Here is a 19,459-nt window from a genome sequence, read left to right on the forward strand (position 1 = left end):
GATCGAGGGTGCTGTAGCATCTAATTAGACCCTCTGGTAGGCACTTCGTTTGAGCCTGCAACGCTGCAGGCTTTCTTAGCGAATTGGAATACCGTAAAGCACCAAGTTATTTCACACAAAATAATGGAGAGGCGTGCCTAATTATATGACACGTGCATTTGTTTACAGTGTGTCTGCTGTCAAGACTTGACAAATTACTCAGTTGCTGCCATGCTATGTTGTTGTCTTATGTCTCTCTTTTAATAGTGTTGTGGTGTCTCTCTTGTCGTGATGTGTGTTTTGTCCTATATTTTTTATATTTAATCCCAGCCCCCATCCCCGTAGGCCTTTTTCCTTTTGGTAGGCCGGCCTTGTAAATAAGAATTTGTTCTTAACTGACTTGCATAGTTAAATAAAGGTTAAATAAATAAAAATATAATTTGGAAAACAACAGGGGGATTTGTAAATTTAAATTGCATGCTCATTTTATTATTTAAAAGTGAAACATGAATTGCATCACGAGTGTGTCCTGAGATTGATGGGTTTAGATTGGTTAGACCAACGTTGAATAGTCCGTAGCATGGGTACTTCCTGTTTGAGTTTCTGCCTATACGAAGGGAGGAGCAAAATGGAGTCGTGGTCAGATTTGCTGAAAGGAGTGCGGGGAGGGCCTTGTATGAATGTTTTTCCAGCGCGAGTACTACAGTCGATATGCTGATAGAATTTAGGTAGCCTTTTCCTCAAATCTGTTTTGTTAAAATCCCCAGCTACAATAAATGCAGACTCAGGATATATGGTTTCCAGTTTGCATAAACTCCAGCGAAGTATCTTGAGGGCCGCCGTGGTATCGGCTTGAGGGGGGATATACGGTCGGCATTTGATTGTAAGGTATTCTAGGTCGGGTGAACAAAAGGACTTGAGTTCCTGTATGTTATTACAATTACACCATGAGCCGTTAATCATGAAACATACACCTTCTTCTTCCCGGAGAGAGATGTTTATTCCTGTCGGCGCGATGAACTGAGAATCCAGATGGCTGGACCGACTCCGACAGTATCCTGTCAACTTTGTTATGCAGGGACTGAACATTAGTGAGTAATAATCTCAGAAGCGGTGGGTGGTGTGTACGGCTCCTAAATCGGACTAGAAGACCACTTCGAGTCCTTCTTTTTTGCCGGCGTTGTTTTGGGTCGGCCTCTGGAATCAGTTCAATTGCCCTGGGTGGAGAGAAACAAAGGATCCGCTTCGGGAAAGTCATATTCCTTGTAGTAATGCTGGTAGTGCTAGTGAGTTACTGCCACTCTGATATCCAATAATTCTTCCCGTCTGTATGTAATAACACATAACATTTTCTGGGCTAACAAATGTTTGGTTACTACATGATTCTGTATGTGTTATCTCATAGTTTTGATGTCTTCACTATTATTCTACAATGCAGAAAATAGTACAAATAAAGAAAAACCCTGGAATGAGTAGGTGTGTCCAAACTTTTGACTGGTACTGTATATATGCCAGAATTGCAGGAAATTCACTTTGGGTATTCAGACCCACTAGCCACTGCAGCCCCTCACGAGTTCCGATTTGTTTGTGGCCCCCACCCCATCAAATTTGCCCATCCCTGACTTAGAGTAATTCATTCATAATTTACCACTTCGAGTAATAGAGCAATCCAACATACTGTGTCTGTTGACTAATACAAATAAACTCAGAAATGTGCTGAATAAAAATTTGTACTCTACATTCTACTGTACATGTATTTGTTAAATATATAACAGCGGTCTCTGCCATTAAATAGAATAATGCAACTAATATACTAACATGATCTAAAATAGATTAAATACATTTGTGCATATGTTGGTTTACACCTACAGTACATCAACATGGCTATCTTAAAGCAGAGGTCATCTGATGGGGAGAAACAGCACCCTGGACATCAGGACCAGCCCTAGCTGGCCCGGTTATAGAGAAAATAGGCATAGAGAAAATGTTGCAGTTTTAAAGCAAGTTTAATGCAATTCTACACATTTTTCCATGTATCAGAGAGAACATCTAGTAATTGTATAACTCATTTTGTGCAATTCTACTCATTTTGCTATGAGGCAGACAGACATGTTTTATAACAAATGTTATGCAATTCTATTCATTTTGCCATGGCGCTAATTCCCTGCAATTATACACATTTTGCCATTGTGGGTGAAGAGAATCTTGGCAATTTAAATTTCCTGCAATTCTACACATTTTGGCATGACAAAATCAATGGGGGGGGGGGGGGGGGCATTGGAGATCATGACCCACACATTTAGATAGCTAGCTCGACTAACTTCCCGATCTAAAAAATGTTAGCTGACATGGGCTATAGTAGTTGAGTGACCATGTGACATAACAATAGAAAAACTGCTGATGCACAACCAAATCACAACCCCCTCTTTCCCCTTCGTAAACCTCGTCTCACACCCAGGCCCTGGTGTGGTATCACTTCCTTTGTGACATCATGATTTTGCCCCATATTAAAACATCCGATGAAGAGAGTAGACTAGTTGAAACACATAGGTGAAATCCCAAATCCCCCCCTTCCCCTTCCTCGCCCATTCATTTCCGCGTTAATGCACAAGCGTCCCAAAGCTGATGGAGTGAAAATGATCGAGGGTGCTGTAGCATCTAATTAGACCCTCTGGCAGGCACTTCGATTGAGCCTGCAACCGTGCAGGCTTTCTTAGCGAATTGGAATACCATAAAGCACCAAGTTATTTCACACAAAATAATGGAGAGGCGTGCCTAATTATATGACACGTGCATTTGTTTACAGTATGTCGGATGTCGAGACTTGACAAATGCAAAATATGAAATACCTACCAAATTAAATGTTTAACTGTTACTGAGTTGCTGCCATGCTATGTTGTTGTCTTATGTCTCTTTTAATAGTGTTGTGGTGTCTCTCTTGTCGTGATGTGTGTTTTGTCCTATATTTTTTATATTTAATCCCAGCCCCCATCCCCGTAGGCCTTTTTCCTTTTGGTAGCCCGGCCTTGTAAATAAGAATTTGTTCTTAACTGATTTGCATAGTTAAATAAAGGTTAAATAAATAAAAATATAATTTGGAAAACAACAGGGGGATTTGTACATTTGAATTGCATGCACATTTTATTATTTAAAAGTGAAACATGAATTGCATCACGAGTGTGTCCTGAGGTTGATGGGTTTAGATTGGGTTTACTTTTCCCCTCTCAGAAAGTACCCACAGAGATTCGTCAGCAACAAGTGACAGCAGAACGCCCACGAGGCGGTGGTTTGGGATTCCCAGAAAATATTTTTGTGATTTACCTTTTTCCTGATCACATGACCTGGCCAGCAAAACACTCTGGGTGCGCTCGGATCACTTTTGTCAAGTTCCTTCAAAGTGTGTTGCATTATGGGGATATAAATTGTCCATCATGTCGACTGCATGAACGTTACAAAAATCATGTGGTCAATTTATTTTTATTTTTAACGCAGCCATCGCCTACGTTGGGCGTGACTAAAACAGGAACCAACTTTGCGCAATTCATGTATACTGTGGATACACTAATTGATTGTACAATGTAAACATATATGTTTTCAGTGGGGGGGGGGTAATATGGGGGTTGGAGACATGATTATTTGTACATAATAAAGAAAATCTTTTGTAAACAATGGGAACACTGCCATTTTGCACTGAGCCTTGCTGTTGGAAAACCACATCAGTAGTTAGGTTTCCATCCAATAGGCAACAGATTGTCATGCCAATATTATGAGAAAAAAGAAGGAACCCGCACACTGCTCTTGATATTATCACTGCTCTTTAATAAGCTTTACTTGTTGGCCTTACGGCCTTCATCAGAGCGTTTGTGAGTAAAAAAAAAAATGTATCATCCTTATGTAAACCTAGCCTCACCCACATCTGTTCCACGCATCAAATGGGGTTGGAGTCGATAATATAAAATCCGCATAAAGAAAATATGCCAATTTTCCCATCAGTGGTGTGTTGCCACCAAACTGATTTGTGGATTAAAATCAGTGTGATGAGGTAGTGCACCAAAAAAGTACGTTTTCATGTACTTAATAAAAATCTAAAGTTCAATGTGTTTCTATGGCATTTTCAACTCCACTAATATTTTTGTAACAAAAACTGTTGTATTAAATAGCAACTGTGCCTACTCTGGTCATGACACATGATCTCTAGCCAACAGCTCACAGTTACAGTGAGGGTAGGCTAGTCCACATGATGGGATCATTATGGATAATAATATTATGGATTATTACGAGAATGTTTATATTTGTCAAATGGCAGTCAAGCATCGATCATCATGTCACCAGAATAAGACCCTCAATATTTTTTGGAAAGGAGCATCAATCTCATCACAGTGCACTTTCACCACCTTGTGAAGTTCATAACTTATTTCATCTGTAGCCTAATAAACTGCATGGTTTCCCCGAGTCATAATGGGAGGACCACACACCATATCATAGCATGACTCCAAGTTTACAGCGTTTTCACCACCATTTCTCACAAAACTAATTTTAAAAGACACAAAAAGATCCCACCATTTCGAACGAGGAAATGATCTGTCGGCATTTACAAAATTGGACCACAACTTCTTTTTTTCCATCACAGGCACAGCTCTTGTGATTTGTTTTATATGTATGACTTTACTTGCATAACAACTGTGGCTGGAAACGTGGTTAGTGACGGATCGATATTTACTGGGGGGGGAGGGGCTGGTACAACTCAAAATAAAAATGAACCCCCCCCCCCCCCCCAACATTGAAAATATTTTCACATGACCCTCCATGACACCCTCCCTCATAGAATTAAATCAAATTAATGTTTATGACCAAAAAGAACAATAACTAGCAACCCTGTGTTTATAAACATGGACATCGACTTTGCCACTTCAGCATGCTTTTGTGGCACAGTCCATGCCACACAGGGTTACAGGCCAGAAGGTTGAGGGTTCGCCGACCACCACAGACAAGCTCACTCTCCCTGCCTGTTTCATTACTTCACTATCAGAGCCAGTGGCAAATAATGATCAGCTAGGGGGAATCTGATTATCAACATTTTGATGCCATATTTATAATTATATAAAATATATGCAACGATTTGTCCACCAGCAGGTTTCTGTGCCAATGCACCACACAACCAATAAACAAAGCATACTGATGTCGGGACCTTCAGTATCATGGATTACGTTTTCAGCACCACAACAAATAGACCATGTCAATCTCAACAAACAGAAAAGACATCCCTCCCTACCATGCAGGCTTATCCAGTATCGAAGGCGTTATTAAACGTTTTGGTGTTTTGTAACAGATGTCTCTTTCCATTCATCATTTATTTGTCATTTAAAAAAATACATTCTGTATATCCACTACACACAAAGATTTTTAAAAGTGACAGGGATTGCACAATAAAGTCGGGGACTTATTTTCAATGTTGTTCCTATTTTTCTTTACCAAAATACATATACAATTACATAGATACAGACATATTACAGAGGTAGAGACAAAAAAATGCTGAACTTCCAGATAATAATGATGGGGCAGTTTAAGTACAGTTCTTACAAGCTTGTTTGGCAGGTAGCTTATTTTTATTTATGTTTGGAGCTGCTGGTAAACCATGATGTGCAGACAAAATCAAAGTGACACTGGACTACCACGTCTTTAGGGTGTCTATAGCTCGGTTTCCATCCAATTGGTGATAGATTTCATGCGAATATTCTACAATCTTCAAAAAACAAAAATTTGACGCCGGACAACATGACAAGGAACATTTTGACATTTGAGAAATTTCATAGACATTCAGATTCGACCTGGCGCAGGTCGGATATGTTGGTCCCCACTTTGCTGCTATAACTGCCTCCACTCTTCTGGGAAGGCTTTCCACTAGATGTTGGAACATTGCTGCGGGGACTTAGTGAGGTCGGGCACTGATGTTAGGCGATAAGGCCTGGCTCGCAGTCAGTGTTCCAATTCATCCTAAAGGTGTTGGTTGGGGTTGAGGTCAGGGCTCTGTGCAGGCCAGTCAAGTTCTTCCACACCGATCTCGAATAAACCATTTCTGTATGGACCTTGCTTTGTGCACGGGGGCATTGTCATACTGAAACAGGAAAGGGCCTTCCCCAAACTGTTGCCACAAAGTTGGAAGCACAGAATCGTTGAGAATGTCATTGTATGCTGTAGTATTAAGATTTCCCTTCACTGGAACTAAGGGGCCTAGCCCGAACCATGAAAAACAGCCCCAGACCATTATTCCTCCTCCACCAAACTTTACAGTTGGCACTATGAATTGGGGCAGATAGGGTTCTCCTGGCATCCGCCAAACCCAGATTCATCCGTCGGACTGCCAGATGGTGAAGCGTGATTCATCACTCCAGAAAAAGCGTTTCCACTGCACCAGAGTCCAATGGCGGCAAGCTTTCATTACTCGAGCTGACACTTGGCATTGCGCATGGTGATCTTAGGTTTATGTGCGGCTGCTCGATCCTGGAAACCCATTTCATGAAGCTCCTGACGAACAGTTCTTGTGCTGATGTTGCTTCCAGAGGCAGTTTTGAACTCGGTAGTGAGTGTTGCAACTGAGGATAGACAATTTTTACACGGCCTACCACTTCGCGGCTGAGCTGTTGTTGCTCCTAGACGTTTCCACTCCACAATAACATCACTTACAGTTGATCGGGGTAGCGCTAGCAGGGCATAAATTTGACGAACTAACTTGTTGGAAGGGTGGCATTTTATGACGGTGCCACGTTGAATGTCACTGAGCTCTTCAGTAAGGCCATTCTACTGCCAATGTTTGTCTATGAAGATTGCATGGCAGGGTGCTCGATGTTATACACCTGTCAGCAACGGGCGTGGCTGAAATAGCCGAATCCACTAATTTGAAGGGGTGTCCACATACTTTTGTATATTGTCACACTGATCGGTTCACCTGTCTTTGTGCCTGTCTCCACCCCCTCCAGGTGTTGCCCATCTTCCCCATTATCCCCTGAGCATTCATACCCGTGTTCTCTGTTTGTCTGTTGCCAGTTCATCTTGTCTTGTCAGAACTTACCAGCGTGCTTTCCCGTTTTCCTGTTTCTCAAGTGTTTGTTTCCTAGTTTTCCCTGTTCTGACCATTCTGCCTGCCCTGACCCCTAGCCTGCCTGCCGTCCTGTACCTGCCTGACTCTGATCTGATTACGAACCTCTGCCTGCCCTGACTCCGAGCCTGTCTGCCGTCCTGTACCTTCCTGACTCTGACCTGATTACATACCTCTGCCTGTCCTCGACCTGACCTTTGCCCCGTGTTGTAATCAATTATTGAAAACTGTACAATCCGCCTCCTGTGTCTGCATCTGGGTCATACCCTGAGTTGTGATATATATACAGTGGAAGTCGTTTACATACACTTAGGTTGGAATCATTAAAACTCATTTTTCAACCACTCCACAAATTTCTTGTTAACAAACTATAGTTTTAGCAAGTCGGTTAGGACATCTACTTTGTGCATGCCACAAGTAATTTTTCCAACAGTTGTTAACAGACAGATTATTTCACTTATAATTCACTCTATCACAATTCCAGTGGGTCAGAAGTTTACATACACTAAGTTGACTGTGCCTTTAAACAGCTTGGAAAATTCCATAAATTATGTAATGGTTTAGATGCTTCTGATAGGCTAATTGACATCATTTGAGTCAATTGGAGGTGTACATGTGGATGTATTTCAAGGCCTACCTTCAAACTCAGTGCCTCTTTGCTTGACATCATGGGAAAATCAAAAGAAATCAGCCAGGACCTCAGAACATTTTTTGTAGACCTCCACAAGTTTGGTTCATACTTGGGAGCAATTTCCAAATGCCTGAAGGTACCACGTTCATGTGTACAAACAATAGTACGGAAGAAGCCACTGCTCCAAAACCGCCATAAAAAAAGCCAGCCTGCAGTTTGCAACTGCACATGGGGACAAAGTTCATACTCTTTAGAGAAATGTCCTCTGGTCTGATGAAACAAAAATAGAACTGTTTGGCCATAATGACCATCGTTATGTTTGGAGGAAAAAGGGGGAGGCTTGCAAGCCGAAGAACACCATCCCAACCGTAAAGCACAGGGGTGGCAGCATCATGTTGTGGGGGTGGTTTGCTGCAGGAGGGACTGGTGCACTTCACAAAATAGATGGCATCATGATGCAGGAAAATTATGTGGATATATTGAAGCAACATCTCAAGACATCAGTCAGGATGTAAAAGCTTGGTCGCAAATGGGTTTTCCAAATGGACAATGACCCCAAGCATACTTCCAAAGTTGTGGCAAAATGGCTTAAGGACAACAAAGTCAAGGTACTGGAGTGGCCATCACAAAGCCCTGACCTCAATACCAGAAAAATGTGTGGGCAGAACTGAAAAAGTGTGTGTGAGCAAGGAGGCCTACAAACCTGACTCAGTTTCACCAGCTCTGTCAGGAGGAATGGGCCAAAATTCACCCAACTTATTGTGGGAAGCTTGTGGAAGGCTACCCAAAACATTTGACCCAAGATAAACATTTGAAAGGCAATGCTACCAAATCAAATCAAAGTTTCAAATCAAAGTTTATTTGTCACGTGCGCCGAATACAACAGGTGTAGACCTTACAGTGAAATGCTTACTTACAGGCTCTAACCAATAGTGCAAAAAAGGTAGTAGGTTAACAATATGTAAGTAAAGAAATTAAACAACAGTAAAAAGACTGAAAAATAACAGTAGCAAGGCTATATACCGTAGTGAGGCTATAAAGGTAGCGAGGCTACATACAGACACCGGTTAGTCAGGCTGATTGAGGTAGTATGGCAGGCCACAATGCAGATAGCCCGGTTAGCCAATGTGCGGGAGCACTGGTTGGTCGGGCCAATTAAAGTAGTATGTACATGAATGTATAGTTAAAGTGACTATGCATATATATGAATAACAGAGAGTAACAGCAGCGTAAAAGAGGGGTTGGGGGGGGGGCACACAATGCAAATAATTCAGATAGCTATTTGATTACCCGTTCAGGAGTCTTATGGCTTGGGGGTAAAAGCTGTTGAGAAGCCTTTTTGTCCTAGACTTGGCACGCCAGTACCGCTTGCCATGCGGTAGTAGAAAGAACAGTCTATGACTGGGGTGGCTGGGGTTTTTGACAATTTTTATGGCCTTCCTCTGACACCGCCTGGTGTAGAGGTCCTGGATGGCAGGCAGCTTAGCCCCAGTGATGTACTGGGCCGTACGCACTACCCTCTGTAGTGCCTTGCGGTTGGAGGCTGAGCAATTTCTGTACCGGGCAGTGATGCAACCAGTCAGGATGCTCTCGATGTTGCAGCTGTAGAACCTTTTGAGGATCTCAGGAAATTTAAGCTCTCAACCTGCTCCACTACAGCCCCGTCGATGAGAATGGGGGCGTGCTTGGTCCTCCTTTTCCTGTAGTCCACAATCATTTCCTTAGTCTTGGTTACGTTGAGGGATAGGTTGTTATTCTGGCACCACCCGGCCAGTTCTCTGACCTCCTCCCTATAGGCTGTCTCGTCATTGTTGGTATTCAGGCCTACTACACTGTTGTGTCGTCTGAAAACTTAATGATGGTGTTGGAGTCGTGCCTGGCCGTGCAGTCGTGGGTGAACAGGGAGTACGGGAGGGGACTGAGCACGCACCCCTGGGGAGTTCGAGTGTTGAGGATCAGCATGGCAGATGTCTTGCTACCTACCCTCACCACCTGGGGGCGGCCCATCAGGAAGTCCAGTATCCAGTTGCAGAGGGAGGTGTTTAGTCCCAGGATCCTTAGCTTAGTGATGAGCTTAGAGGGTACTATGGTGTTGAACGCTGAGCTGTAGTCAATGATTAGCATTCTCACATAAGTGTTCCTTTTGTTCAGGTGGGAAAGGGCAGTGTGGAGTGCAATAGAGATTGCATCATCTGTGGATCTGTTTGGGCGGCATGCAAATTGGAGTGGGTCTAGGGTTTCTGGGATAATGGTGTTGATGTGAGCCATTACCAACCTTTCAAAGCACTTTATAGCTACGGACGTGAGTGCTACTGGTCTGTAGTCATTTAGGCAGGTTGCCTTTGTGTTCTTGGGCACAGGGACTATGGTGATCTGCTTGAAACATGTTGGTATTACAGACTCAATCAGGGACATGTTGAAAATGTCAGTGACGACACCTGCCAGTTGGTCAGCACATGCCCAGAGCACACGTCCTGGTAATCCGTCTGGCCCGCAGCCTTGTGTATGTTGACCTGTTTAAAGGTCTTACTCATGTCGGCTACGGAGAGCGTGATCACACAGTCGTCCAGAACAGCTGATGCTCTCATGCATGCCTCAGTGTTGCTTGCCTCGATGCGAGCATAGAAGTGATTTAGCTCGTCTGGTAGGCTCGTGTCGCTGGGCAGCTCGCGGCTGTGCTTCCCTTTCTAGTCTGTAATAGTTTGCAAGCCCTGCTACATAAGATGAGCATCGGAGCCGGTGTAGTATGATTCAATCTTAGCCCTGTATTGACGCTTTGCCTGTTTGATGGTTCGTCGTAGGGCATAGCAGGATTTCTTCTAAGCTTCCGGGTTAGAGTCCCACACCTTGAAAGCGGCAGATCTACCCTTTAGCTCAGTGCGAATGTTGCCTGTAATCCATGGCTTCTGGTTGGGGTATGTACGTACAGTCACTGTGGGGACGATGTCCTCGATGCACTTATTGATAAAGCCATTGACTGATGTGGTGTACTCCTCAATGCCATCGGAAGAATCCCGGAACATGTTCCAGTCTGTGATAGCAAAACAGTCCTGTAGTTTAGCATCTGCTTCATCTGACCACTTTTTTATAGACCGAGTCACTGGTGCTTCCTGCTTTAATTTTAGCTTGTAAGCAGGAATCAGGAGGATAGAGTTGTGGTCGGATTTAGCAAATGAAGGGCGAGGGAGAGCTTTGTACGCGTCTCTGTATGTGGAGTAGAGGTGATCTAGAATGTTTTTCCCTCTGGTTGCACATTTAACATGTTGATATAAATTTGGTAGAACTGATTTAAGTTTCCCTGCATTAAAGTCTCCGGACACTAGGAGCGCCGCCTCTGGGTGAGTGGTTTCCTGTTTGCTTATTTCCTTATACAGCTGACTGAGTGCGGTCTTAGTCCAGCATCTGTCTGTGGTGGTAAATAAACAGCCACGAAAAGTATAGCTAAAAACTCTCTAGGCAAGTAGTGTGGCCTGCAATTTATCACAATATACTCTACTTCAGGCGAGCAAAATCTAGAGACTTCCTTAGATTTCGTGCACCAGCTGTTGTTTACAAATATGCATAGACCCCCGTCTTACCGGAGTGTGCTGTTCTATCTTGCTGGTGCAGGGTATATCCCGCTAGCTGAATATCCATGTCGTCATTCAGCCATGATACCAAATACTAATTGAGTGTATGTAAACTTCTGACCCACTGGGAATGTGATGAAAGAATTAAAAGCTGAAATAAATCATTCTCTCTACTATTATTCTGACATTTCACATTCTTACCTACACTTATATACACTGCTCAAAAAAATAAAGGGAACACTTAAACAACACAATGTAATTCCAAGTCAATCACACTTCTGTGAAATCAAACTGTCGACTTAGGAAGCAACACTGATTGACAATAAATTCCACATGCTGTTGTGCAAATGGAATAGACAACAGGTGGAAATTATAGGCAATTAGCAAGACACCCCCAATAAAGGAGTGGTTCTGCAGGTGGGGACCACAGACCACTTCTCAGTTCCTATGCTTCCTGGCTGATGTTTTGGTCACTTTTGAATGCTGGCGGTGCTTTCACTCTAGTGGTAGCATGAGACGGAGTCTACAACCCACACAAGTGGCTCAGGTAGTGCAGCTCATCCAGGATGGCACATCAATGCGAGCTGTGGCAAGAAGGTTTGCTGTGTCTGTCAGCGTAGTGTCCAGAGCATGGAGGCGCTACCAAGAGACAGGCCAGTACATCAGGAGACGTGGAGGAGGCCGTAGGCAACAACCCAGCAGCAGGACCGCTACCTCCGCCTTTGTGCAAGGAGGAGCAGGAGGAGCACTGCCAGAGCCCTGTAAAATGACCTCCAGCAGGCCACAAATGTGCATGTGTCTGCTCAAACGGTCAGAAACAGACTCCATGAGGGTGGTATGAGGGCCCGACGTCCACAGGTGGGGGTTGTGCTTACAGCCCAACACCATGCAGGATGTTTGGCACTTGCCAGAGAACACCAAGATTGGCAAATTCGCCACTGGCGCCCTGTGCTCTTCACAGATGAAAGCAGGTTCACACTGAGCACGTGACAGACGTGGCAGAGTCTGGAGACGCCGTGGAGAACGTTCTGCTGCCTGCAACATCCTCCAGCATGACCGGTTTGGCGGTGGGTCAGTCATGGTGTGGGGTGGCATTTCTTTGGGGGGCCGCACAGCCCTCCATGTGCTCGCCAGAGGTAGCCTGACTGCCATTAGGTACCGAGAAGAGATCCTCAGACCCCTTGTGAGACCATATGCTGGTGCGGTTGGGCCTGGGTTCCTCCTAATGCAAGACAATGCTAGACCTCATGTGGCTGGAGTGTGTCAGCAGTTCCTGCAAGAGGAAGGCATTGATGCTATGGACTGGCCCGCCCGTTCCCCAGACCTGAATCCAATTGAGCACATCTGGGACATCATGTCTCGCTCCATCCACCAACGCCACGTTGCACCACAGACTGTCCAGGAGTTGGCGGATGCTTTAGTCCAGGTCTGTGAGGAGATCCCTCAGGAGACCATCCGCCACATCATCAGGAGCATGCCCAGGCATTGTAGGGAGGTCATACAGGCACGTGGAGGCCACACACACTACTGAGCCTCATTTTGACTTGTTTTAAGGACATTACATCAAAGTTGGATCAGCCTGTAGTGTGGTTTTCCACTTTAATTTTGAGTGTGACTCCAAATCCAGACCTCCATGGGTTGATAAATTGGATTTCCATTGATTATTTTTGTGTGATTTTGTTGTCAGCACATTCAACTATGTAAAGAAAAAAGTATTTAATAAGATTATTTCTTTCATTCAGATCTAGGATGTGTTGTTTAAGTGTTCCCTTTATTTTTTTGAGCAGTATATATAGTGTAGGTTGAAGTAACTGTATCCCTGAAAACCAGATGCATCTGGTTGTGGGCAATTCCACTAAGGGTGACCCCTGGCTCTACACGGGGCACAACATCAGGAAGTAGAATTAGCCACTAGTATGGTGGTGGAAAATGGCGTTTTGTAAAGAAAGAACACATTTTCCCAAGTTTTTTCCCGCCTTCTGGTCATTAAATCGAGTTAGAGAGTAAATCGACTCCATTGCAGCCTGAATGGAGAATGTTTTATGTACAAATATATAAAGGAAGAGAAGCTTAGACCTAATCCCAGAGAGAGAGAGAGAGAAATATGCCAGGGGCATGCTACAACACCTAGATACATTTCATTATGTCAAATGGCTCCTGCATCAGCTATACAGATAGAGATGTACAAAAGGAGGCTAATTCGTACATTTTTATAAAGTTAAGCATTATATTGTTAGATTATAGGAGTAACTCTGGTAGCCCTGAATCAGACTTCCTCACCTCAAGTTCAACTGTCTGAGTCAGTTGGAGAGCCGGGTCGGGAGCGCTGGGGCGCACTGCCTTCATATCACAGGTCTGCAGTAGCTTAAGCTTAACAATAACCAAATCTTCACAAACGTTTCTAAACTTTATTAGGATAATATAAAAAGCCATTGTTTATAGGGAAAATACCAACAGAAGAGTGAATGTAAACCAGGGAAAAAACACACAACCATCCCCCCAGTAGATTTCGACCTGTCCCTATAGTGTCCGACTTTCAATTGTTGCAGATGCACCTTGCTGACTTCACTCCTTGACTTTTGTATACAGTTGGTTGTTTTGCCTCACCACTTAAACGAGCCCTCTGTTGTTAGTTACTGAGTTTTCCCAGTGAGGTCACTTTAAGGTCAGAAAAAACTCCCTTCCCTACTTATAGCACATGCATTGCAGCAAAATCGGTTAACCTGTTCATTTATATAAAATCCCCCATCAATCTTATTACAATTTTCAAAAAAGACACACGTCCTCTCATAGATGTGGGCTGAATGGTCATTCATGGTGTGATTTCGTAGTTGTACGGGCCTGATGTGTTGGTTTATGTTTAGTTTAGAGTCTCTGGCACCCTGCCTGTCTGGAGGAATGTCATTTCAGTTACTCAATGTTTACTTAAATTGTATTGTTTGCCACTTCCTGTTTTAGTGAATGTAGTGTTTATAACAGAACATTGTATTTAAAGTGTGGACAGAGATTGTGATATAGACTGTGTATACCAAAGATTAGGAACCCCCCCTTTTGCCGTCAGAACAGCCTCAATTCGTCGGGGGCATAGACTCTATAACCATACCCTGTTCAAAGGCATTTACATCTTTTGTCTTGCCCATTCACTCTCTGAATGGCACATAAACACAATCCATATCTCAATTGTCTCAAGGCTTAAAAATCCTTCTTTAACCTGTCTCCTCTACTTCATCTACACTGATGTGAAGTGGATTTAACAAGTGACATCAATAAGGGATCATAGATTTCACCTGGATTCACCTGGTCAATCTATGTCATGGAAAGAGCAGGTGTTCTTAATGTTTTCTATACTCGGTGTAAAGCATGCACAGATATGATGATTTAAAGTGTTATTAGGTAGGCCTATTTTTTGAAATAAAACATCAGTCAGCTGTAGAGGCCCAGGAGGTGTAAAGTAGCCCTACTTGCAATAAAATGTAGTACTTTTAATAAAAGATTATTGAATTGAATAAAATTGGATTCAATTGGATTCAATTAAAGGCTGCTTTCCCCTACTATGTCTTCATTGAAACTCCCCATCATACAGTAGGTGAGCGAACATACAGTATTTCATGCCCCATTCAATGGTAGAGTAAAATAAATAGGGTCTGTGGCGAGGCTGTCAGGGAAAACTACTGGCCCTCATATCATAGTTAGGTTCAGAAGTTTTGTGATCCAGTGAGCCTAATCACTGGCGATGATGATTCTTTGTTGAAACATTCCATCCTGTGTGACGAATGTCTTGTGACACAATACGCATTAGAAATGTTCTATTAGTCGATGTCAGTTATGATTCCAGTGTACTCATCTTAATGTGTTAATACATAGTTGTCAGTGAGCAATATAGCGCTGTGCACTTTACTCATATGAATAGTTTAAAAATAAATCTGGTTAGTAAAGAATCATCAATGCATTCAAAACTCAAGCATTTCATAACATTTCATGACACTTTCATTTGGCATTTTTCCATCTGTATGATGTGACAGGTTGTTCCATGAAAAAGCTGTTGATAAATCAAAATCAAATCAAATTTCATTTGTCACATGCGCCGAATACAACAGGTGTAGACCTTACCATGAAATGCTTACTTACAAGCGCTTAACCAACAATGCAGTTTTAAGAAAATAGTGTTAAGAAAATATTTACTAAATAAACTAAAGTAAAAAATAAAATCTATAAAAAAGTAACACAATAAAATAACAATAATGAGGTTATATACCGGGGGTACTGGTACCAAGTCAATGTGTCTTGCTGTCACTCATGAGTTAAAGGGAGAAATTCCCTACCTCAACTAGCCCTCAAAATCAGACAAATCCCAGATTTCACAATCTTTCACATACCACAATGACTCACTTCCAGAATTTGGCTTTAAAACAGCTCTCTCCCCACAGTGGCAGACAAAGCGGCTCTCTTCTCATAGCGGCAGATTCAAACTCACCACAGACAGAGAAGGAAGGAAAAAAAGAACTAGCAACTGGACTGACAATAAGAGAAAGATATAACAATACTTGTTACCAGCGAGATAACAACAGACTTTATTAGAGGATTTCTAGTAGGATCATCTGTAACTCCAAGATGAGCATCAGAATGTCAGCCAGCCTTGTCATTGTGCTCCTGGCCCTCCTGACCATTACTGAGGGTGAGTTTATATTATTACCTACATCACTCTGACTCAATGCATTGACACCAATGGACATGAATATAATGGTTATGAGTAGCAGGATTACTATTTACCTTTATATACTGTACTGTATCTTGTATCTTATTGTACATAAAATAAATCTGCATCTCTCTCTCTCTCTCTCTCTCTATATATATATATATATATATATATATATATATATATATATATATATATTAAATATATACTGTATATATACAGTGTATATATATGCCATTTAACACACGCTTTTATCCAGAGCAACTTACTGTCATGCGTGGATGACTCTCTCTCTTTCGCTCTCTCTAACTAATCAAGTGTGTTTGTCATCACGGTGGATGCCTGTGCATTCCTTCTACCACTGACCCTTGACCTCTTACCTCTAACAGGGATGAGTCTGAGAGGCGTGGGGGCTGACCTGCGATGTCGCTGCATTGAGACGGAAAGCAGACGAATTGGTAGACTCATTAAGAAGGTGGAGATGTTCCCTCCCAGCTCGCACTGCAGAGACACTGAGATCATGTGAGTTCTGTTGCTTCCTGATTATAGTTCTATTACACTTGCAAATGCTTACTGTAAAATATGGTTAATATATGATGTTGACATTAAATGTGGTTACTATATAACGGTAACTTAAAAATATAGAATTTTAGTTAATCAGTCCTACTCCCTGACTACCATCCAATTTCACTAGCTAATGTGGACACTAAAATGTAGTTATTACCAGATTTCATGATTGTCTGACTGTGCTGTGTGTCTGCCCTGCAGTGCAACTCTGAGCAACAGCGGTCAGGAGATTTGTCTGGATGTCAGCGCTCCTTGGGTCAAGAGGGTCATTAAGAAGATGCTGGCCAAGTAAGTACAAGTTAGGCTGTATGAGTTTAAGGATGTGAACCGACCGGGTAAAACAACACAGATAGGATGACTGTTAAATGACAGAGAGTTTGATTGGACAAAATAATGTCATAAATACAGCAGAGCATGACTTGCTTCACCTGACAGAAATATGTCTAGGTTCAAGTGACATTTTCTTTCAGCTGAGTTTGGGGAATTTTCTTGTCTAGCTTCACAAAAAGTTGTGAAACCACATGGGCAATTATATTGTAATAACGTAACCTTTTATTTTCCTCAACAGCAACAAATGAAGAAGGGGAATCATTCCATGAAAACTCTGGGATTCTGAACTGTTACAAGATACAAACCAAATAAGTATTTATAAGATTGATAGGCTGAATTCTATCATTTTCTATCCAGGTTGAAATACAATACTAGATTTAAAGTGGCATGAGACTTTTTTAAATGAAAATATCTCTATATATACACAACCAAGTACTATGTACTAAGCTTATAATTTATTTTTTATTTCTAAAGTGTTTTTCTTTCATTGTTATAATCAAATTATGAGATTTACATGCATTCCGGTTGTATTGGAATGATTTCGTATGAATAACGTCACATCCTACTTGACCCTCAAACTAATGTATTCATGTAAACCTCAGGATATTTATTGATATATTTATTTATTTGCCTACTTATTTATATTAAACTGTTGGATCATGTTGAAACTTCCAATCTAATTCAATTACAATAAATGTGTGAAAAAACCCTCTGAAATCTGTCTCTCGCTGTCTCTATTTTCTGTATATAACCGTTACTCCTTCTAAAATGCAATCACAGCTTTTTACAACAGCTGGACTTAGACAAGTCTTATGACACTTTTGCCTGAAGCAAGGGAGGGTAGAGCATTGTAACAACAATACTAACAAGCAATCATTCAGTAAAAATAAGAACATCTCCTCACAGTAAACCAAAAGTTGGATTTCCATTTGACAGGAAAAGGGTAATTTATTGTTGCCCGTTTGAGTCATAGATTAAGATAGTGCTTGTTTCTACACAGTGGCCAATGAGCTCGGCTTGGATTACAAGTCACTTTAGAGCAGTGGTTCTCAGCTGATTTTGCCTGGGGACCCAAACTTGACAATGATAATTGAGTTGCAAACCAATGTTATGCACTGTTGATGATAACATTTTGTAATGTTGTATTGCAGCTGCTTTCTTGGGCAGGCTTCACTTGCAAAATAGACTCAATTATGGTATTAAAGAAAGGCATTACACAGCCATATTAACTGAGAAAACATGTAGTATAAATTCAAGAGAATAAGCCATTTAATTAAGCGACCAGTTCAGGAGTGGGGTGTAATACATTTTCACTCAGAACATGACATCAAAACCAGCCCAATAATGTTAATGAACTGTAACCCATAACAGTGTTTAAAATAGAGAAAAAAAACAATCATTAGGAAATCTTAATCATCAATTACCATGTGAATAGTTTCACAACTTTGAATTTTTTTTTTTAAAGGTGTACGTTTTTAACCAGTTCAATGAAATGTTATATGAATGTCAGAATGAATTAACAATAATAATTAACATAGTGAACAATAACTCATTAACCTGTTTATGTATTGTGTGTGTGCGCGCGTGTGTGTGGCCTGTCAGTGTGGAAGCTGGGGGTGTTTCTTTAGTTTGATAAGTTCATTGAAGTCTGGGGTGATGGTTGACAGGGCAACTTGGAGGTCATGCTGGCAGTCCAATTTGTTTCTACTTTTAGTTTTCAGCACGGCCATAGCAGAGAAGTCACTTTCACACAGAGGTAGTGCTGAACGGTAGCATGATTCATGACAGGCGAGAGCAGGATACTCTCCCATTACTAGGCACCAGAACTGTGGCAGTGTCATTTCTGAGAACTTCATGACAGCTCCAACAGCAGATCCTTTTCGTTGCTTGGCAACATGAGGCTTCCCATCTCCACTCGAAAGGTGTCTGGTGTCCAGTCATCTAGTCTCCTGTTCTCCTCCGGGAAGTAGTCGCTCTCCTCTGGGAAGTAGTCGCTTTCCTCCGGGAAGTAGTCGCAAAACTTTCCCTGCAGGTTGACACGATGCTGTTTAAGGGGTTTTTTCAGTGTCGTGGTGTCAGATTCTGAATCTCGAAATCAGCATTGGGAAACATGTCAAACCTCCTGTTAGAAACATGATATGCCCAAATGGTAAGCTTAATCTTGAAGGAATCCACTTTGTCCCTCTGTTCAAATTGATTTTGCCCCCTCCCTTGCATTGATACATTGAGCAAATTCAGATTATCAAAAATACCCACCAGGTAGGCAACCTGTGCAAGCCATTCCTCACAATCAAAATCTTCGAAGCTCATAAAAGCGACCCAAAAGTTTACCCTGGAAAGCCAGTGGACCTTTGCATGATAAAGCACCTGCTGGTGCTCCCTCCCCATATTTCTGCAGAAGGCCTGGAAACACCTGCTTTTCATGGAACTCTTTTGATATAGTTGATACACTTGATCACATTCTGGAGAGTGGCGTGGTGCTCAGGCACGATGTCCTTCGCTACCAAAGCCTCCCTGTGTAGGAAGCAGTGGTTCCACGTCGCACTCGGTGCTCTCTCCAGGATCCGCTTTCCTACTCCGGTGTGCTTTCC

At 42.2% G+C, this 19,459-nt stretch overlaps 1 protein-coding gene across 1 annotated transcript; it reads left to right on the plus strand.

Moving 5' to 3' along the window:
- The first annotated feature begins 15,710 nt into the window (after positions 1-15,710).
- Positions 15,711-17,582, plus strand: il8 (interleukin 8). The gene is made up of 4 exons (NM_001140710.3): positions 15,711-15,950; positions 16,361-16,493; positions 16,740-16,826; positions 17,107-17,582. Exons 1-4 carry the CDS (start codon positions 15,887-15,889, stop codon positions 17,114-17,116), a joined length of 294 nt encoding a protein of 97 aa, NP_001134182.1. The 5' UTR covers positions 15,711-15,886; the 3' UTR covers positions 17,117-17,582.
- The last annotated feature ends 1,877 nt before the right edge of the window (positions 17,583-19,459 follow it).

The sequence above is a fragment of the Salmo salar genome, chromosome 06, assembly GCF_965601325.2.
Source record: "Salmo salar chromosome 06, fSalSal1, whole genome shotgun sequence".
In the NCBI taxonomy this organism is placed as follows: Eukaryota; Metazoa; Chordata; class Actinopteri; order Salmoniformes; family Salmonidae; genus Salmo; species Salmo salar.